At 39.5% G+C, this 20,003-nt stretch overlaps 2 protein-coding genes across 2 annotated transcripts in view; one reads left to right on the plus strand and one right to left on the minus strand.

Moving 5' to 3' along the window:
• The window catches only part of LOC101854115 (putative glycerol kinase 5), a 24,308-nt gene extending 13,840 nt beyond the window's left edge, over window positions 1-10,468 (minus strand). The window contains exons 1-7 of the mRNA XM_005106205.3: window positions 10,402-10,468; window positions 9,149-9,482; window positions 6,835-6,928; window positions 5,654-5,729; window positions 4,270-4,495; window positions 3,779-3,916; window positions 1,570-1,643 (exon numbers count right to left, since the gene is read on the minus strand). Coding sequence (XP_005106262.1) covers window positions 1,570-1,643; window positions 3,779-3,916; window positions 4,270-4,495; window positions 5,654-5,729; window positions 6,835-6,928; window positions 9,149-9,358 — 818 coding nt within the window. The 5' untranslated portion in view covers window positions 9,359-9,482; window positions 10,402-10,468. The remainder of the gene's footprint in view (window positions 1-1,569; window positions 1,644-3,778; window positions 3,917-4,269; window positions 4,496-5,653; window positions 5,730-6,834; window positions 6,929-9,148; window positions 9,483-10,401) is intronic.
• Window positions 10,469-10,825: 357 nt separating this feature from the next.
• Window positions 10,826-20,003, plus strand: part of LOC101855743 (glutamate-rich protein 6) — a gene marked incomplete in the record, with an annotated part of 45,015 nt that continues 35,837 nt past the window's right edge. Inside the window, 4 exon segments of the mRNA XM_035971842.1 lie at window positions 10,826-10,948; window positions 15,402-15,848; window positions 17,589-17,697; window positions 18,810-18,958. Coding sequence (XP_035827735.1) covers window positions 10,915-10,948; window positions 15,402-15,848; window positions 17,589-17,697; window positions 18,810-18,958 — 739 coding nt within the window.

The raw sequence follows: 20,003 nt of genomic DNA on the forward strand, positions 1-20,003 counted from the left end.
CATTTGGCTCAGTCCCATCAGAGAAGGATATTAAAATAGGAGGTCGGGTCTTTTAAGTAGCCTAATAATAGTGTTGACAGGGGTGTTAAACCCATATATACTTTTGTCCTTTTACGAGCACTTTGAGTTTCTGTCACTGTGGTTCTATCTGTTCTCTCTAAGGTCTTGTTTGTTTTACTTTTAGTAATGTTTTACGGCGCTCGCAACTGTACAAGGTTATAATATGAATGCCAAGGGGTGGATGTTAGCAGAGAAGTCCAAACGGGGAATCAGGCTTACTCTGCTCACCTCTCTACCCTCAACAGCACAAAGTCTGCTTCGACAATCAAGGCACCCTGGAAATAGCAGTTCACAAGAGAGTGACAAACATACAGAAGAAGTAGAGGAAAATGAAGATAGTAAGGATGAGAAGAGAAAAAGCAGCAGTTCCCCCTATGTTGTTCAGGCCCCATATGAGCATGACATTGATAAATCAGTCCATTTACAATTCTACTGTGCATAAGAACAAGTTAATATCCCCCCTTTGGGAATGGCCTAAAGACAACTTGTCAGGAGAACTGCTCAGGAAGTACAGTGTCACATGTTAGGGAAAAACAAAAACAAAGGGGGAAACGAGCACATGGTTGTCTTCTACGGGTGGCCATTAGAGCAGGTTTGAAAATATTATGTTGGACCCTTCATCTATGTGTTTAGTTTACTAAACTGGTGTAGGGGGGCTTTCGTGGCCAAGAGGTTAAGGTATTCGCCTCTCATTCAAAGGTCCCAGGTTTGAATCTGGGTAGCGACGGAAAAATTTTATTCTCTAAAATTGTCTTTCACCTTCTTTCCTTCTTTCTTGCAATATTCTGTTATCTGCTTTCGTCTCCACTTTCTTCCCACACCCCCTCACCTCCTTTGCCCCCTCCACTGGGCTCCTGACTCTTTCTGCAACCTTTCTGCTGCTACACCTTGGCTCCTTCTTACTGCTATCTTTCAGCCACATCCCTGATCTTTTGGTAGGAAAGATCTACACCTAGCCTTCTCGGACAAGGATGAAAGATCTTGGAGGTCCCAAGTTGCGCACGTTAAAGATCCCTTGGTGGTCCTAAATCGATAAGAGTAGGCTTCGGCCCTCACCCGTGCAAAATTCCAAATTTCCTACCAATTGAAAATGTTTGGTGTGTCCGCGCGCTCATATGACCTTATGCAGTTGTGAGCACCGTAAAACACTTACGCCCCCCCCCCCCCCCCCAAAAAAAAACCCCAACAACAACTGGTGCCTATAGTGTACTGATCAGACAATTCGCCATCACATGCAGGAGACCCAAGTTCAATTTCCTAGTGGGGAGAATTTTTATCAAGTATGCCTCTCAGACCGGGTTGGCCCCGATGGGCGAGGTCAGAAGTCCACCTCCTAAATGATTAAAACTGTCAATGTGGGCGTAAAAACGTCTTGTATGGTTTGTTTAAGTCAGAGATTTACGGCGCTCGCAACTGCATAAGGTCATATGAGCGTTCTTAAAATGTCTGCATTAAATTGAATTATTTACTCGATTGAAGAAAAAGACAAGGGGAAATGACTTCTATTACCTTGTGTCTCTGATCTCTGGAAAGATACACATGGGAATGTTCACCAAGCCACACACGATGGTGCTCCACTCCATCTGTTTATGAAAAGGGAAAAAAAGAAAGAAATTTTACATCTGACACTCTTTCATCTGTTTACAAAAGGGGGGAAAAAAAAGAAACTTTACATCAAAGACACTATTTCATCTGTTTACGAATCAAAGACACCATTCCACCCCTTTGCAGATGGCAAAAAAAGCAATGTTACATTATCACTCTGTTCCATGTATTATCACTCTGTTCCATCTGTTGGATAAAAAAAGAAAGAAATTTTACATTACCAAAGGCTTTATGTCCTCATTTACAGTGAAGGATAAAAAAGAAAGAAAGTTTACATAACCAAAGGCTTTATGTCCTCATTTACAGTGAAGGATAAAAAAAAGAACGAAATTTTATACACTACCAAAGGCTCTTCTATTCCATCTGTTTAGTGAGGGGTAAAAGAGAAAGAAAGAAATGTTGCCTTAACATATGACCTTCTGTCCATGAAGTAAAAATAAAAAAGAAGAAAATTTTACATTTAAATAAGTCTGAAATCATTTTTATGCAAACATGGTATCAGGTTTAAGATAAAGGATAACCACAGGTCAACTTACTGATGTCGGGCACTTAAACTGACATTTATAAACAAACAGCGAACAAGATTGTGCATGACTAACATAGCAAATAAAAATTCCATCTATAACAGTCATAACAACGACGAGAAATTGACGAGTGCCCGATTCCAACGTGTCATGACACACATCACTGAAAAAAACCCAAAGAGCTAATTTTGGGGCTGCTAATGATGGGCAGGCAAAAAACCAAACTAAATGAGACAAATTAGAACAAGCAAGATGAGAAAGCTGACAGAGCAAAAACAAAAAATGCAACATTGCTCTGACAGAGTGTGACGAGAATACAATACAAAAATCGTCGAACTTGGAACGGATCGAACAACCGATCTCCCTGAAAATTGCTCAAAATGGACTTTGTGCACACTACACAAAGGTAATTGTTTGGCTGGATTTATTTTTCTATGAAGTATTGGTTTATTCGTTTTAGTACAGAGAAGCACATCAAAACAATAACGGTTATACATTGCAGGGGGAAAAGCAATATATAGGCAGACACAAATAACAAAACGAACAAAAAAAGATGTAGGACCTATCGGTGGTGCCCCCCCAACCACCAGCCTGAAATACTGTCAGCAGTCAAATTAAAAGTAACAGCAGAGAAAGTCTCATCAAAAATAAGATATGTAATCTAATACGGGGGGTGCCCATTTGGGGATCAGATCTATTTGCTAGCCAGATTGAGGGCGCAAAGCGGCTATCGTGGAACAAGCCGATCGCGGGATCTCCATTTAAAGATGAATGAGAAGAAGAAACTTTTCGCAGAACATTGGCTGTTTTGTCTATAAATAAACTCTGGTTAAGCTATTTATATTTATAGCTATGCATCTAAAAAAACCTGATGGCATAAGGATGGTGAACACACTTCAACTTGAGATGTTTATAACATCAAATTTGAGGCATCGTGGTGAAATCAGGTGCTCGTCAAAATAATGAAATGAAAGAAATTGGCATTTTTCTGCCGGTTTGGCAATTTCATCCATTTTTTGTTTTTCGGCTCAACATCTTTAACGTCTATCAAAAAACACATTTCTGTAGGGACTTTACTCAAAAACGTTGATTATAGGCACAAAATGTCAATTTTCCATTTCCAAGGACTCAAGTTTTGGAAGTAAAAAAACAAACAACTTTGTTGGCCATTTTCTCACTAGTTTTACGTGTTATAACAGGCGACCCCCACCTCCTTCCATCACAAATATCTCCACTTTTATTCAAGATAGATTGTTTTTTTTCATCAAAAGTGAGGCAAATGAACAGGCTTTAAGATGATACCTATAAATCCATTTATATGCCCAAAAATTGATGAGAGCCCGACTTCACAGCGCTGTGACACAAATGTTCATGTTCCCACCACATCACCATATAAGGAGACAAACAATCAAATGAAGCTGTGAGGGCTGATTCTGTTGCTGCTAATGATGGGCAGGGGAAAAAAAAAAATCAAACGAGACAAATGAGTTAAACAAGCAAGACAAGAAAGCAGACAGCAAAATCAATCCCCCCCCCTGTGAGTGATATTGCTGTGACAAACTGCGACGAGAATACAAAAAGCGTCTAACTTGGAATGGATCAAACAACCCTGTAGCGCTGGCACACGAGTAGTCGGTAGCGTGACAGGAGCCTCCGGTCAGTTTCCATAGCAACCATGTGTCTGTGCAGCCAAACATCACATTGCCTTCTGCTATTCTTTTTCGAATCTGAGAAAAATCAATAGGGAAACCTCAGCATCAGTTCAAATGATAATTTACAATCTGGGCTGCCAATGTGATTTTTGAGAAAACACTTGAACATAATTTGTAAAAGTTTTATTTTCAAACAAGCAGACATTTAACAGACATAATTAATATGGTGTAGGTAGTCTTTTTTATGTAAGTGTTAATTTTTATTCCCCCAATGACAGAATTCATATCATTTAGGAAGCATGATTCTGATCCTACCTGTCAGGGCCAACCCGAGCTGATAGGTATACAAAATCCCAGCAGAAAGACCGATATATTTGATTTAAAATCAAACAGCTGATGATATGATGATTCCACTATCTCGCTCTTACGTTTGGAACATTATCCAAGACCCACAGCAGCCGCATGGTCACTTGCTTGGACATGAACCGCAGCACGCTGGCCGCCAGGTGGCGCTTCTTGCGCAGCAGGGTGTGGAGAATGCTGGCCCCGGTGTTGAGCGCCCGCAACGTGAACGACTTGTTCCACACGGAGACGTAGTCCGAGGCCCTCAGGTCCTGCCAGGTGATCAGGTTGTGGAATGGTTCCCCCGTCTCCCTGGGTCAAGAGAGAAGAGATAAAAAACTGCATGCAACGACAACATTCCTAAGGAAAACTTTACTTGCTGTCGCAAAAAGTTAAAGAGCAAGGAAGGATGAAATTCAGTGATATTCACAAGGCAAACTTTTTTTGCAGCTGCAAAATGTTAATGAACTAGAAAAGAGGAATTTCAAAGACATTCGCCGGGAATGCTTTTCTTGCTGTCGCAAAAAGTTAAAGAGCAGGGAAAGATGAAATTCAATGCTATTAACATGGAAACCGTTTCTTGCAGCTGCAAAAAGTTTGAGAGTTGGCATCGAGCTTTCAAGGGTATAAGATTGTGGAACGGTTATTCTATCTTCCTGATGAGGAAACAAAAGACAAACTACAATGAAATTCACAAGACAAAAGTGAAAGAGCAAGGAAAGATAAACTTCAATGACATTTGCACGCAAAGCTTTTCTTGTGGCAGCTATGAGTAAAGCCTTGACATAAGAACTTGAACCCTATCCGTAAGCCCTGGGGTCATTTTGTACCCCCCCAGTTTGTATTCTTCACATTTTAGAATACTTCTAATAAGAAGATCTCTTTGAAACTTTCAGCATTTCTCAAAAAAATCATTTTGACAGACAGCTATGCAAAGCGTGCGGATCGGATTAACGGGTAAATTCCTTCTTTGAAAGTTATGGCACAGAGTTCCCGGCGTCGTATGGATTAGATAGTAAAACACGACATACTGATAGGGTTAATTTCATCAAAGTTGCAAGAAGCCCAATGTAAGAAATATTATGACTTTTTTGGCCGTTGAGTTGAAGCTGTTTAAAGATGTTGTGTGTATAGTAGAGAGCAGCTTAATTAAAGGAAAAACAAAATGAACATCTGTCCTAAGCATGCTATGTGTCCAGTAGACAGCTAAATTAAGTAAGAAACTAAAACAAGCATATTTTTAACTTAAGTAGCCATTTTACAGCACTAGCAAACACAGTTAGGTTCACATAAGTGCCAAGGATTAGAAGTGTTACAAGAAAGTAGCAAAACACAAAAAAAAAGAAGGCGGCGCGATAAGGATGATAGGTGTTTGATCATAGGAAAGAAGGAGCAAACCACACCAGAGCACACGCCAAGCACCCACGGTAACATGTTTACGGAGCGCGACATTGACAACTTGCCACCCACCTGTCCCACGTGAGGAAGGTACCCCTCATGGTGGAGATACCCATGCAGGATATCTGTTGAGGCTCAAGCCCAGAGGCTGAAAAACATGCAAACATCAAAGTGAGAAAACACTGTCGAAATTGTCCTAAACGGCCACCCATTGTAGAGGAGAAAAAGGGTTGTCTTAGACAGGTGATCTTATTATATCAGGTCATTATATTACACAACCCCCCCCCTTACTAAAACAAAAAAATTCCCCCAAAAAAACAAATACAACAAAAATGTGGTCCTTTATCTGTTGTGATTGTCTTGGACAGGAGGCTGTTAGGTCATGTTCAACCGTATAATATAATAATAGGAATTTATATATAGCATTTAATCCCTAGATGACTCTGAACGCCTTGCAATGCAGAATTATCACTTAACTTTACAGATGAATAAAAAACCCTGAAAAAAGTACATTGTGAGACCACTTCACTCATTCACTCTCACACACACACTCACACACATACAACTCCCAGACCCACACACATTCTCATATACACAAAATTTACTCCCTGAGAATAGTGTTGAACAAATATGTCCTTAGACATTTCTTAATCTCTCTCTCTCTCTAATCTAAAGTTATGATACCCATTTTGAGGGGAAAGGAATTCCAGATTTAGGGACACGGAAAGACAGATGTGTATTTTTTTCCATTGAAAGAAAGACAAATGAACAAGCTTTAAAATAATACCAATAACTCCACATGCCCAAAAATTGTCAAGCACCTGATTCCACCGTGTCCTGATGCCTAATAAACATTCAATTGATTCATATTATATAAAGGACAAAAGCAATAAATCACAAATATCTTTAAAAACGTAACATTTTCATTATGGTTCAACATCATCACCACAACATAAATTTTTAGATTTTGTATTTACTCCAATATTGATATTGACAAAGTTTAATACTTAGAAAATTACTAATTTAAGTTCTATAGGCCCTATATGCATTGATTCGGTCAATAAGAAATAAACCACCACGTAGATAAAGTGCCGAGGAAGAATTTAAGGGGGGGGGGGGTTCTTCTGACTTACAGACAGAAACTGCAATGTTAGGAAAAGCCAAACAGAAAATGCAGATCAAAACTGTTTTTGGTTTAACAGCTACAAAGAAAATTTGTTAAATGTATGCAAAGGACAACTAATTGGACCAACCTTTAATGCTGTCAGTAACAACAAAACAGACATCTTCTAGCAACTTCTTCGGGTCCATTTCACTCCATCCTGGTTCAGGCTGCTGAATTTCTTGCTGAAATTGAGATAAATAATAAATGGGTTCCTAATTAAGGATACAAAAGCAAAACTCCACCCCCTCCCCCCCCAAAGAACACCCAAGCTTGCACATTTTAAGGAAATAGTTTTTAACCCTTTGAGTTCTAATCACCGGTACACCAGTGGCGCGAGAAATTGCCTGTATACCTAGCCACCAGTACACCGGTGAGTGACACCCAGCTCCGCCCGTCTAGGACAAAACTGGCACAGAAAAACATGTTTACTACACAGGACATTATAGATTACTTTGAAGGTCTTTCTTTCATTTTAGTAGAGGTTTTACGACACTCGCAACTGCATAAGGTCAGTCATATGAGCGCCAGAAGATTAGAGGTGTTACAAGAGAGTAACAACCATAAAAAAGAAGGCGGGGAGATTTATGTAAGGACGATAGATATTTGATAGGAAAGAAGAAGCAAACCACACCAGAGCACCCGCCAACCACACACAAGGTCTTTTTAGATTAGAAGCTGGTAATGATGAGGACTTCCCTGACTGTGGTGTGGAATGTGATTCCAATGATGATATGAGTGTGACTGAATCATTCAGGAGCTCAGGCAGGCAGAGGGGCACGGTAGCCCAATAAGGTCAGGGTTCAAAGCCTTTTAAATACATTGTAGCAGCAAAGAAACAATCAAACGTTACAATGCCAAAAGGTATCAAAAAGGTTTCTTTTCGCTTGCCAGTCTACCGTGATACTGCCTCTACTGTAAGTCCGTTGGTCAACCACTGTCTACCGTATGGTAGTGTTAATCCTGCCCTGATTGGCCATGGTAATAACAGCATTGGGGGTATTGAGTGCTTTTTAATCCTAGGCACACAAGAGGACTTGATCTCTTGTCAAAACACCAGACATGAAACATTTCTGTGAAAATGTTTCTTTCCACATATATATTATTGGTCTGTTTGCTTTTGTACGGGTTTAACAAGACAGAAATATATATATTTTTAAAGGCAGCCCCAGTCTACACTCCAGGAATGAGGAATCTATTGTTAGACTGAACTTTATGATAACAGACCTGAAAAAAAAAAAGAAAAAAGAAAGCAGGACAGAAGTTGGTGTGGGGGAAAAGTAGAGGCCAGAGACAGTGCCGGTTTAGTTGGTGGTCTACCACGATGTTTCTGAGTTAGTTGCCGATCTACCGTCGGAAAACTCTGACAACTGGTTTAGTCTACTACAGTATTTCTTGTCTCATGACATCATACAGGCTTGGGACTGTCATTGGCAATATAAAAAAATGCTTTGATAGTTTGTCAGGTGGGGATGGAGAGGTTGTGTGTGTGTGTGTGTGTGTGTGTGTGTGTGTGTGTGTGAGTGAGTGTGTGTGTATATGTGTGTGTGTGTGAGTGTGTGTGTGTGTACGTGTGTGTACGTGTGCGCGCGTGCATGTTTGTGTGTGTGGGCGAGGAGGAGAGAGGGGGTTGCCAGTTGGTCACTTGCTGCTCGACTTACTTGTTAATCACAATCTCTTTACTTCTGCAAAACCAAGCAATCCACCCACCCACACACTGTAAAATAATTGTAAACCTCCTGTCTTTGATCTTAATGCCCCCAATGCTGTCATTACCATGGCCAATCAGGGCAGGATTAACACTACTATACTGTAGACAGTGGTTGACCTGCGGACTTACGGTAGATGCGGTATCACGTTAGACTGGCAAGCAAACTGGCACCCCAGAGACAAAGTGGCTTATGACAGGTAGCCCACCAGTGAGGGAGTTTTGCCCAATGTCAAGATAGACAGGAGGAATTGGCATAATTCAAATGAATCTAAATAAATGGAAAATTATACCCGCTGCACATTGTCGATCGGATTCATCAGATTGAGTTCGCCTGATTTTTCTTCATGGAGGGGGCAAAAGCTTCCATCTTTGTGTTATAAAATATATGACGGATTCAACTCATCACCTTGAAAAACCATCCTCGTGTTATACGACTGATTTAACTCATCCCCCCGAAAAACCATCTTTGTGTTATATGACTGATTTAACTCATCATCTTGAAAAAAATTCGTTTGATTTGAAAGTCATAGTCAAATTTAGTTCAATTCAGTTGTATTGTGTTGAACAGTTGTGATTTGTTAAAATGGTAGCTTTAGCCCCATCCATAAAGAAATCTGGCCGGCCCCGACTAAATCTGATGAATCCAATTTGCAATGTGCGCTGGGTATAAGGCTACTAAAACTATTGCCCTTACTGGTCGCCAGGATGATCCTTTCACTTGCCCTGCTTTGTCATAAACATGGCTTCTCAGTGTTGTGGTGCCAACGTCGAGGGCCAACACATACTTCTGTTCTTGACCTGCTGAATCACCAGAGCCAGAAGCGACCCCATCAGTGCCCGTCACTCGTATTGAGGGAGATTCTTGAGGTATCTGATTCTTATTTGAGTCTCCTTGGCCCTCCATTCTCGCATGCTTACGACGGCCAAAAATTCGTCTTAAACCTTTACTCTTCAGCTCAGACTTTGGTGCATGATGCCGCAATGCTGACGGAAATTCGGGACGCCTTTGACGTACGTTCTTGTTGCACCTGAAAAGTAAAAAACAAATATATTATACACATAAAGAAGAGACGTGCAAAGTACGGCAGTGCCACCGACTATAGTGTCTTTAAGCCATTCCCAAAGGGGGGACATTTTTCTCATTCATGCACAGTAAAATTGTAAATGGGCTGATTCATCATGTCACGCTCATAACTGTGCCTGATCTACAATAGGGAACTGTTGTTTTTTCCTTTCCTAATCCTTACTATTCTCATTTTCCTCTACTTCTTTTGTATGTTTGTCACACTCTTGTGACCTGCTATTTTCGGGGTGCCTTGATAGTCGAAGCAGACTTTGTGCTGTTGAAGCTAGAGAGGTGAGCAGAGTAAGTCTGATTCCCTGTAAAGACTTCTTTGTTGACACCCACAACTTGGCGCTCATATGACCTTATGCAGTTGCGAGCGCCGTTAAACCCTTTACTAAACTAAAGAGATTAATAGCAACATAGAGAAATAAAAAAGTTGAAGAAGAGAAGACCCAAGAAAAAGCCTAGATCTATAGCATTCCAATCACAGGTAAGATGGCGACCTCCAAAAGAGGTTAACAGGATCGAACTTAAAAGTAAACAGCAGTTTAAAACAAACAAAAAATTGATCAGTAAAGAAGGGACAAATGGATTAGATAACAACAATCCCCCCTTATGATGCCATGTCATCTAAAACTAGCAGTTGGTGATAAGTGCAAGCTTCGCTTATTTTCTATTGAAGTTTGTCTACTGCAACTTTTGGTCAGTTGTTAATTGCTTTCCATTCTTCAGATCATTATTATTCAGTAGACTCATCAACAAAACTGCCACCATCAATAGTGAGTTTTATAACAGTGTGATACCGATCTGTACTCGCACAAGTTAACAGCATTTAAAAGTACTTGGTACTACATTCACTGAGTACTGAGCCTGCACCTTACCTCTTACTTGTAGTGTTCCTCCTCTTCAACTTCAACTTCAACCTCCCTGAGGTGAAGGAAGTCACGATTACTGCACTGGACACACATACAGTGTCACATGATCAGGCTAGTATTTGTGACAACTAAGAGTCGTAAAAATAACTTTTGTGTGTGACAAAATTAAAATATTATTCATGTGAACTCAAAAAATATTTGTACATATTGTCTATGTTTATAAAAATAACTAAAACTATTTTTTTCATCTCACAGGATCACCAGAGAGTATTTGGGATCACCATCAAAGTCGCAAAAACCGAAAGAGGAAAAATTGGCCAATGGAATTGGAGTCTCTGATCACATGACCGTCGCTATCAACAAACCAAACAAATGGCGGATATTCCTTGACCAACTGATCGGGGTAAGTGTTTGCGAGAGGAAAGTTTGTTCAGAGCAAACAATGTACATACTTATAAGACCACTGGTTATCGTATTTCGACCCAGTGGATATGTGGAAGAAGAGACTCTGTTATTACTATGGATTCATTGGAGCGAAAGAGAAAAGAAACTCGTGGGTTTGCGTGATAGATTATCTAATCTAAATGTCATAATAAATAATATTTATCATTATGATTATGTAGAAGATATATAATTTCATATAAAACATAGAACAGGGATAGGATAAAATTAAATATTGAGTCTATCAGAAATGAAAGTGCAAGGCTCAATCAAAGAAGGAATTAAGTCTAAGTGAAGCATTAATAATATTCTGGCTCTGGAGGACAAACCCAGCATCCGGCAGAGCAGAAGTGCCAATCTGAAATAGGTCTAGATCTATATCTAGATCTAGATTTCTAGATCTAGACAAACGTGACGGCAAATAGAAAGAAACCTTCATAACGTCCGTGTCTTTGAGTACAGTGTACGTTTTCCGTGGTATTCAGGCCGATCAAAATAACTGTCCAATGCAGCGGCTACGCTTTAACGCTGCCGAGACGTCACAGTGAGATGGCGCCAAGCTTGCACATCTCGCTGCAAGCTTTTCCCGTGTGCGACAGTTTTTCCTTTTCTCGCTTTCAGGCGACGCGAAAAATAGGATCAACGTCAATGTCAATGTTATTTTTTTCAAAATGTGATTGTTTTACGGATACTTTCACAAAATAGTTTTCTAACATTTTAACTCATTCGCTACGCCGAGCCGTGGGGGGGCGGCGCGGCTAATGTGCCGTTAGTACGCTAAGCCGCCCCCGGCGGCTCGAGAACCGATCTTCAATTTTAGCTTAGATTCTTTTCCAATCCGCATATCCATGTTAAAATAAAGGTCATAATATAATGTTGACTTCCGGGTCAAGCATTTCCACTGAAAATCGGAAGTTTAGATTCAGTTTTGAAACGCGATTTCGTAGTTTATTCGACTTTGTTTTATCGCGATGCCAAAATTATAGCCCGGACACCAGTCTTTGTAATTTTACAGAACAAAATCTATCATTATTTTGCCCACTAAAGAAGTGTAGGACTCTATTTTATAATATTGATACGATTGGACTCATTTTGCCAATGCACTGTTATTTAGAAATCAATATTTTTGAGTGCCAGATCTAGGTCTAGAATCTAGATCTCAATTGTCAAAATATGTTTTTCTCCCCAAAATCAATACTTTTTGATGAAATTACCCAAAAGATGCCACTCAAGATATGTATAGGTTTATTCCAAATGCAATTCTGAATAATTCCATATTAGATACAATTAGTGGGTTTTCATCTGTTTGTGATCGTTTTTCAAGATTATAAATTTTTAAATTTTTTTTTCAATATCGGATGTTATGATCCAAATGTACAAATATTATGGAATGTATGTAAATAACTGAAAACTTTTCGATATTTTCCAGTTTTATATTCATTTATGGTTGTTTTGATATATATCATTTGACTAGGTGCAAGCATATTTTTTTAGTTTCACCAAAGATTATAAAGTTTTTATTTTCAAATTTTATCCGCGTCCAATCAAAATTGTGTTGCATAATAGCCTCTTACAGGAACCAAAGTTGAAAAATACATAAATGAACATTACAGATGTATTCTACAATCCATACTGAAAATATTGGTATATAATATGTTGATATTTATTTGAATTTGTCGCCCCAAAGACCATTAACTGCCCACTAGTCATCATCTCATTCGCCCTCCCGAAAAAAATTCGTCTACAAACCGAAAATAATACGTAGCGAATGAGTTAAAGTTCAGCCTGTCTGAGATGATGCAAGACCCTCTGCAGATTTAATAGACCACACATTTTCGAAAACAAAGAAACCACCTTGTAACTTTCTTGTTTCCAGCTCGATGATAAAAAAACAGAAATCCGCGGAGGCTAGATCAATCTTTTTTCGCATTGCCCATGGGTACCAAATTTGGGGACGTTTGGGTAATATTTAGTTGGTTCCACGCCTTTCCGAATAAGAAGAGTCGGAAAATCATGGTGACATTGCGCAGGTTTTTGAGATGACTAGTGAGCGCATTAGTCTGATCTTCGAGTTGAGCGTAAATGTTTCTGTCATTCCAAATAGGCTTCAGTTTTGACAGCGCAGCTGTTATTTGCGCAATTTCTGGTCTTAAGCCTTCATCTGAGACGATTGATCCAAGGTATTTAAAGCTGTTTACGGTCTCAAGTTTCTCGCCACTGACTTTGATATCTGCGTTGATGCCATTGGTATTATTGGTCCTTAGCTTGGTTTTCTCGGCACTGATCTCCATGCCGTATGCCGCTGAGATTGTGTCCAGCCGTTCCACTAGTGTGGCGAGCTCCTTTTCTTCTCCTGCTAATCCATCGATGTCATCGGCAAAACGAAAGTTTGTGATTGTCCTGTCTCGAATACTGATTGTTCCATTGTGGTCTTCCAGTGTGTCAGTCATGATTCGTTCTAGGAAGATGTTGAAGAGAGTGGGAGAGAGCAAATAGCCTTGCATCACCCCGACCATTGTCCTGAACCAGTCCCCTATGCTGCCATTATGGTTCCAGGTTACAATTTGGTTAATTAATTATGCGCATATTCAAATGAGTGCATAATCAGTCAAACATATAAAACCTTAATTGTCACATTTTTAAATTCTTCTCTTTGCAAACACAGATTTGTATACATCCCAGTGTAACAGAACGGACATGTATGTCTATTATTAAGACATTTATACTGGCATATTTTTGAATAATTAGGCTTATGCATATTTAATCATTTATTTACATATATTAACAAGATATTGAGATTACAAATTTAATTCTTCCATTTTTTTGTTGCCCCAAAAATATAAGTTCACCAATTTTTAGCTTATTCCATTCAAAAAATGTAAAAGTTATGTTGTATAATGTAGGTTTTCAATATTCTGGTGGCGTTTGCCCTTCTTTATTCCTCTATTGGAATTTTCTACAAAACACCCACAATTTCCGACATGTACACAGCCATAATTTTTTAAAATTTATGGGCAGATTTTGAAAAAGTAAAAAGCATTTTACTTCTGGATTATTGATCCTTGTACCTGTGTTGTTTAAAGGTTCTAAGTAGTTACCCATCTTTAAAAAAGCTGTGGTATTGCTAATATAAATCTTAAATAAATTGAAACTGTTGAGCTTGTGTGAAAAAGCTGAACTATTATGATTGATAATACTTGGTGTCCGCCTAGCAGCAACCCCTCTGAGAAGAAAGTCTTGCAATGCTAGGTGGAGATTGCTGCCAACTGAATTGTCAAAGTGGAGGAAACTGTAAACGTCAAAGATAACCCTACCCCCTGGATGTTGTGACGTTGTTATGTCAGAAAGTGTGTACATAGGCAGCATATATTATTTGAGCATTGGCAGTTATGCCACACACAGTGTTGGAGACTTTTCCCTACCAGACAGTAGACTCTTGAAAGGGATGTCGTGACCCTTGGTAGCTTCTGTAGTCGGGGTTGTGAATTGTGAGGCAGAATAGGAGGTTGTAATTAGGAGATATAAATAAGAGTGGAGGGATGGGCATACACTGAAATTATAGGCCAGTGTCTGTATTGTGCATACACTGAAATTATAGGCCAGTGTCTGTATTGTGCATACACTGAAATTATAGGCCAGTTTCTGTATTGTGCATACACTGAAATTATAGGCCAATGTCTGCATTGTGCATGCACTGAAATTATAGGCCAGTGTCTGTATTGTACATACTCTGAAATTATAGGCCAGTGTCTGTATTGTGCATACTATGAAATTATAGGCCAGTGTCTGTATTGTGCATACACTGAAATTATAGGCCAATGTTTGCATTGTGCATGCACTGAAATTATAGGCCAGTGTCTGTATTGTGCATACTCTGAAATTATAGGCCAGTGTCTGCATTGTGCATACACTGAAATTATAGGCCAGTGTCTGCATTGTGCATACACTGAAATTATAGGCCAGTGTCTGTATTGTGCATACTATGAAATTATAGGCCAGTGTCTGTATTGTGCATACTCTGAAATTATAGGCCAGTGTCTGTATTGTGCATACTCTGAAATTATAGGCCAGTGTCTGTATTGTGCATACTCTGAAATTATAGGCCAGTGTCTGTATTGTGCATACACTGAAATTATACGCCAGTGTCTGATTTTGAATCATCAAAAAATGTTTTGGTCTCACAGTTTGTAGCAATGAAGGTTACTGCCAGATGAAAAGGCTGCTGTTAAAGGGGGTTACTTGTAAAGGAAAATTACTTTACTCATGCTGAGGTTGTTGTTAGACAAAGATTGCTCTTATCTGTATTGCTGTCAAGTGGACACCACTGTACATAGACAAAAGTCGCATCATAATCTTGACTTGTCCCTCCCCTATCTCTGAGCGACATTACTCCAATACTTGTACTTCTTTACCTTAGCATGAACATGCCATAATAACTTGGAGTTGTTTGTAGCTGAATTGTTTTTTTTTGCCTGATGACATTGATTTTCTTAAAAGCTGAATTCTGTCTTGTATTTTGATTTACAAATGACTAATGATGGATAAACTACTTCCTCTATGTCCAGGGACAAAACTTCACAGCAGGGCATTCAAGTTTTTAGGAGAGTCTGAATGCCTTGACCGTGAAGACAGTATGGACCCAGTACGACCTAAGAGAGGATCCAGGGGATCAGGGTCATCCCGGTCAGAAAGATCAAACAGCAGAGCTTCATCCAGGGCAGCTTCGCAGAAATCTGACAAAAGGAAATCTAAAAGCAAAGTGAACTCTCCTGTGGAACCAGAGAAAGAAGTAACGTTTGACGATGATGCTGATGCCGTCCCTGAACAAGGGTATGCTATAGAAACCACAGACTCTGATGAGGAATTAACCGACCTCGATGCTGACAAATTGCAAGACGATGTCCAGAAGGAAGAAGATATTCATCAGTTAGATGATGAGCACTTGGAGCCGTATATAGATGAGGAGGCTGTGAAAGCAGAGTTAGGTGACCCTGAGCCAAGTGCAGTAGATGGTAAGTTTTTACTCATTTTTCATTTCGATTTTCCTTTGATGTGTAATTTCTAGTCTTGTGTGTTGAGAATGATTTGACTACATGAATGATTTTACAAAGGTGTGTTATTTAATCACATCGTCGCTCTCGTGGCGGATTGTTTGGATATATTTATGATATTTTAGGAGCATTTGAACTTGTTTTTGACTGAACACATGAATGGGACCACTTGTGTTACGACATAGTGGGATTGGGTGCTCGTTAATTTTTGGGCATATGGAGTTAACCGCTCTCTTCCCCTGCCCGCGTGCTGGCGGGGGCCCGTACATTGGTAGCATCTTAAAGCTTTTGTTTGTTTGTCTTGCTTTTGGCGAAAAAAATGCCCATCTATCTCAAAGAGAAGTCTGGATTGTTAATTGGGGTTGAAGGAGGTGAGGGTCACCTGGTGTCGGAGCTTAAATTATGGAGAAAATGGGGACCAAAGTTTGGTGATTTCCAAAGCTTGAGTGTTCATGAAAAGTGCAAGCCACTTATCTGACCTAATTGTGTTACAAGTAGTGCCGTAAAACACTTCCTAAAGCAAACAAGAACAAATGATTAACTTACTTATTGCCCATTTTGTACTCCTGTATCTGTGTGTACGGAAACAACACCTCTGTCTGTCGCAGGCAAGCCTTAAATGTGTCCCAAGGCATCTTTATTGTTAGACACTAGGGGTTACTGTTACAAATTATACAGCAGCCATCTATTACATTGCTATCAGCATAATAGACAGAAGCACACACGGTTGGCAGGGTTTATATGTCACTACTATATATATATGTGTGTGTGTGTGTGTGTGTATTATTTACGTATGTGGTTCTTTCTTTATTTCATTGCCTGTTCTTCTTATTGGTGATGATATTTTTCTTTCTTTTTGTCCTTCTTGTTGTAAGTGTGGGTTTGTGCGTGTGTGTGTGTGTGTGTGTGTGTGTGTGTGTGTGTGTGTGTGTGTGTGTGTGAGAGAGAGAGAGAGAGAGAGAGAGAGAGAGAGAGAGAGAGAGAGAGAGAGAGAGAGAGAGAGAGAGAGAGAGAAGGGGGGGGGGGAGGGGAGGGGATGAAAATCATGGTGACTTGAAACGTGCCAAGCCGTTCTGCTTTACAAAGGCCCCTGAGTATATTTCTGTTCCTAATCTCTTCTTTCAATGTACATTAAGAGAACTTAGAGCTCTACATATTTCAGAAGCAATTCTTAAAATAGTGAGTACGAATTTGTGACAAGGGATTTATGTGCTTCTCAACATTACGTCTCTTTTATCCTCTCATCTCTAGTCATCTTCCTTCTTTTCATATCTAACTTGTCCTCCTCCTCCTCCTCCTCCTCCTCCTCCTCCCCCTCCTCTTTCTCCTCCTCCTCCCACCTTCCTCTTCCTCCTCCAATTCATAAACAAAAAGTTTTTTGTTAATTCCTCGCATGTTCTCTTTGCTCTGAAGAACCATCAATGTTCTTCTGTTGTCTGAACATAACTTGTCCAGTTCATTTCCAGCACCTTCTTTCAGCTTTCTTTTTTGTTTTAGAAATGGGTTCTTTATGGCCCCATGAACAGCCGTTCACAATTTATGTGACTTTTAGTTGAGTTTTACAAATATAATTAATCATTTATTTTAGATGGCATGCTTATATGAATTTGTTTTGTTGTTTAAATTTTGACCTGTTTCGTTCACAAAACACAGTGTATAATAATTATGATTTTTGAATTCACGTTTTCTTTTTATATCTAGCTTCTCAAAATGACGCTCAAGAAAAAGATGAGACTCTTGAATCGAAAGATCCAAAGACTACTGAGGAGGATGAGGAAGAGCCTGAAGCTGCCGTCGCTAAAAATAAAAGGTTTCTGTCATTCTATAAATGAAAATATTTGATTTGGCACTCAGTTTGAGTGTTTTCATTTTGAAGCAGGAATGATTTCCCCTCAGATTTAACTATTTAGTGTGTGCCGAATCGTTTAGTTCTTGGCTTGACGTAGTCTTGTTACTGAAGAATCAAGTACAGTAATATATTTGAGGCAGCGTGGTGGAATCAGGCTCTGGTCAAAATAAATCAAAGTGTAGAAACTTGCATTTTTTCCACAGGTTTGTGAATTTTTATCAAATTTTTGTTTTTTGGCTCAACACCTTTCATGCCCAATAAAGAACTCATTTCTGTGTGGATTTTTCTGAAAAACGTTGATTAAAGGCACAAAAATTATTAATTTTCAGTTACCACGGACTCTTAAGTTAAGGAAATAACTAATCTTTGGCGGCTATTTTCTCACTAATTTACCTCTGAAACCAGGTGACCCCCACCTCCTTCTTTTAAAGATATCTCGACTTGTATTCAAGATAAATGGATATTTTTTTTCCATCCAAAAAAAGACAAATGAACAAGCTTTAAGATGATACCAATAACTCCACATGCCCAAACTTTGACGAGCGCCTGATTCCACTGCGCTGCCTCACATATTTCCCCCTTTTGATGAAGCCACAAGCCTTCTCTATCCCTAACTAGCTATTCACAATCCAACTTGAAGGAGCACGCTCTTTGAGAGTGTCATAGTCACCAACTCTTACTCTAGTCTGCACTGGCATCTGCGATATATCGGTTAGACGCTTAGCTGTCGCACGCAGGAGACCCGAGTTCGATTCCGGACTAGGGAAAATTTAAATCAAGTACCTCAGTCTCACTGCTGGGATCATGTTGTAACCCTCTCTGCCTGGGTTGACCCTGGCAGGCAAGGTTGGAAGCCCACCTCCTAAATGATCTAAATTGTCTTGATGGGATCGTAAAAATCCTAGCACTTAAAAACCCCCCAATTAAGTTCGCTTACCTTTAACCACATTGAACTGAATTCTTTTATGTTATCTTCAGCACACTGAGCCTCCTTTTCTGTATTTCTCCCCAAATAGTATTCTTAAAGTGTTGACTTGTCTTTTATTTCATATGTGTGTATTATTGTTCCACAGAAGTCGTAGACTCAAAGTAACGACTGAAAAAAGAACTGCTTTTGACGGGAGGGAAGTTGTCTTTGTCACAGAATTCACGCAAACAGACTGGAAATGGAAAGACAATGTGGAGAAATCAGGGAGGGGTCGTGTGTTGACAGCCACCAATGGTAAGCAAAAACAACACTTTTACTTTTCGAGTAGTTTGTAAAGCAGGTGTTTTATCAGCTCTTGTAGCTATTTGGTTATTAGGTCCGAGACTTGGCTCTGTTTTTAAGCACGGCTGAGATTGTTTACTTTACTTACTTTACTTTTCTGATCCAGCGGCCATTTGGGTTCTAGCCCTTCGGTCTGTCGATATGGCAAAGAATTTGCAGGTTTTAATCAGGTGCACTTTGTCGCTGTATAGAGTATTTCCAATGTCTGGGGAGGCAGGTAGGTAGGTGCTACGCAGGTCACAAAGTGCTGGGCAGTTAAAGAGGTGGTGTGGACTGTTTCAGCACGGGTGAGATAACACTGATTTGTGACACCCAAAACAATTTTAATGTGCCTCTCTTGATGATTTTGTTTGTTTCTTTTCAAAGTTGGTTAAAAGTTTGTGGTTCGGGTGTGGGATGTTTCCTAACACTCTGGCTTTCATTTGAGGCTTTTGTTTGATGTTTTGTGTTGATTTACAATGTTTGTTTACTGTTAACTGTCTCAAGCTGATTGAAAGCACCAGTTAAATTCGAAAGTGCACTCAGTATCTATTTCACCTGTTGTACTGAAATGATAGTTAGATCTAGCATAATACTTGTGACAATGGAACATCGAGGAGGAAATATGAGAAAATTAATGTAGACATGTTCTTCGTTGCAGGTTGTTATTTTTATTTTCTTATTCTTCCTTTGTCTCTTTTCTTTAGGAACAGTGCATTCATTTATCAAAGGATAGTGTGATTGATCGAATGCTCTGTAAACAATTTTTAAAAACTCATTGCTGCCCGAAATTACAGCACAGAACTTGGATTTTAAAATTGTAAATGCATCTTCCGTGATGCCTCAAACTGTAAGAGTATACAAAAAGTAAAAAGGACTAACCTTCTAAGTGCCATTGTCCCTGATCACTGCTTAAGTTTATGCAAACCAACTGAGCATTTTCTCTCACTACTTCTTCCCTTTTGCCCCCCCCCCTTATTCTCCCCCCTCCACCACCCCTTATTCTCCCCCCTCCACC

The sequence above is a fragment of the Aplysia californica genome, unplaced genomic scaffold (assembly GCF_000002075.1).
Source record: "Aplysia californica isolate F4 #8 unplaced genomic scaffold, AplCal3.0 scaffold00519, whole genome shotgun sequence".
Classification (NCBI taxonomy): Eukaryota; Metazoa; Mollusca; class Gastropoda; order Aplysiida; family Aplysiidae; genus Aplysia; species Aplysia californica.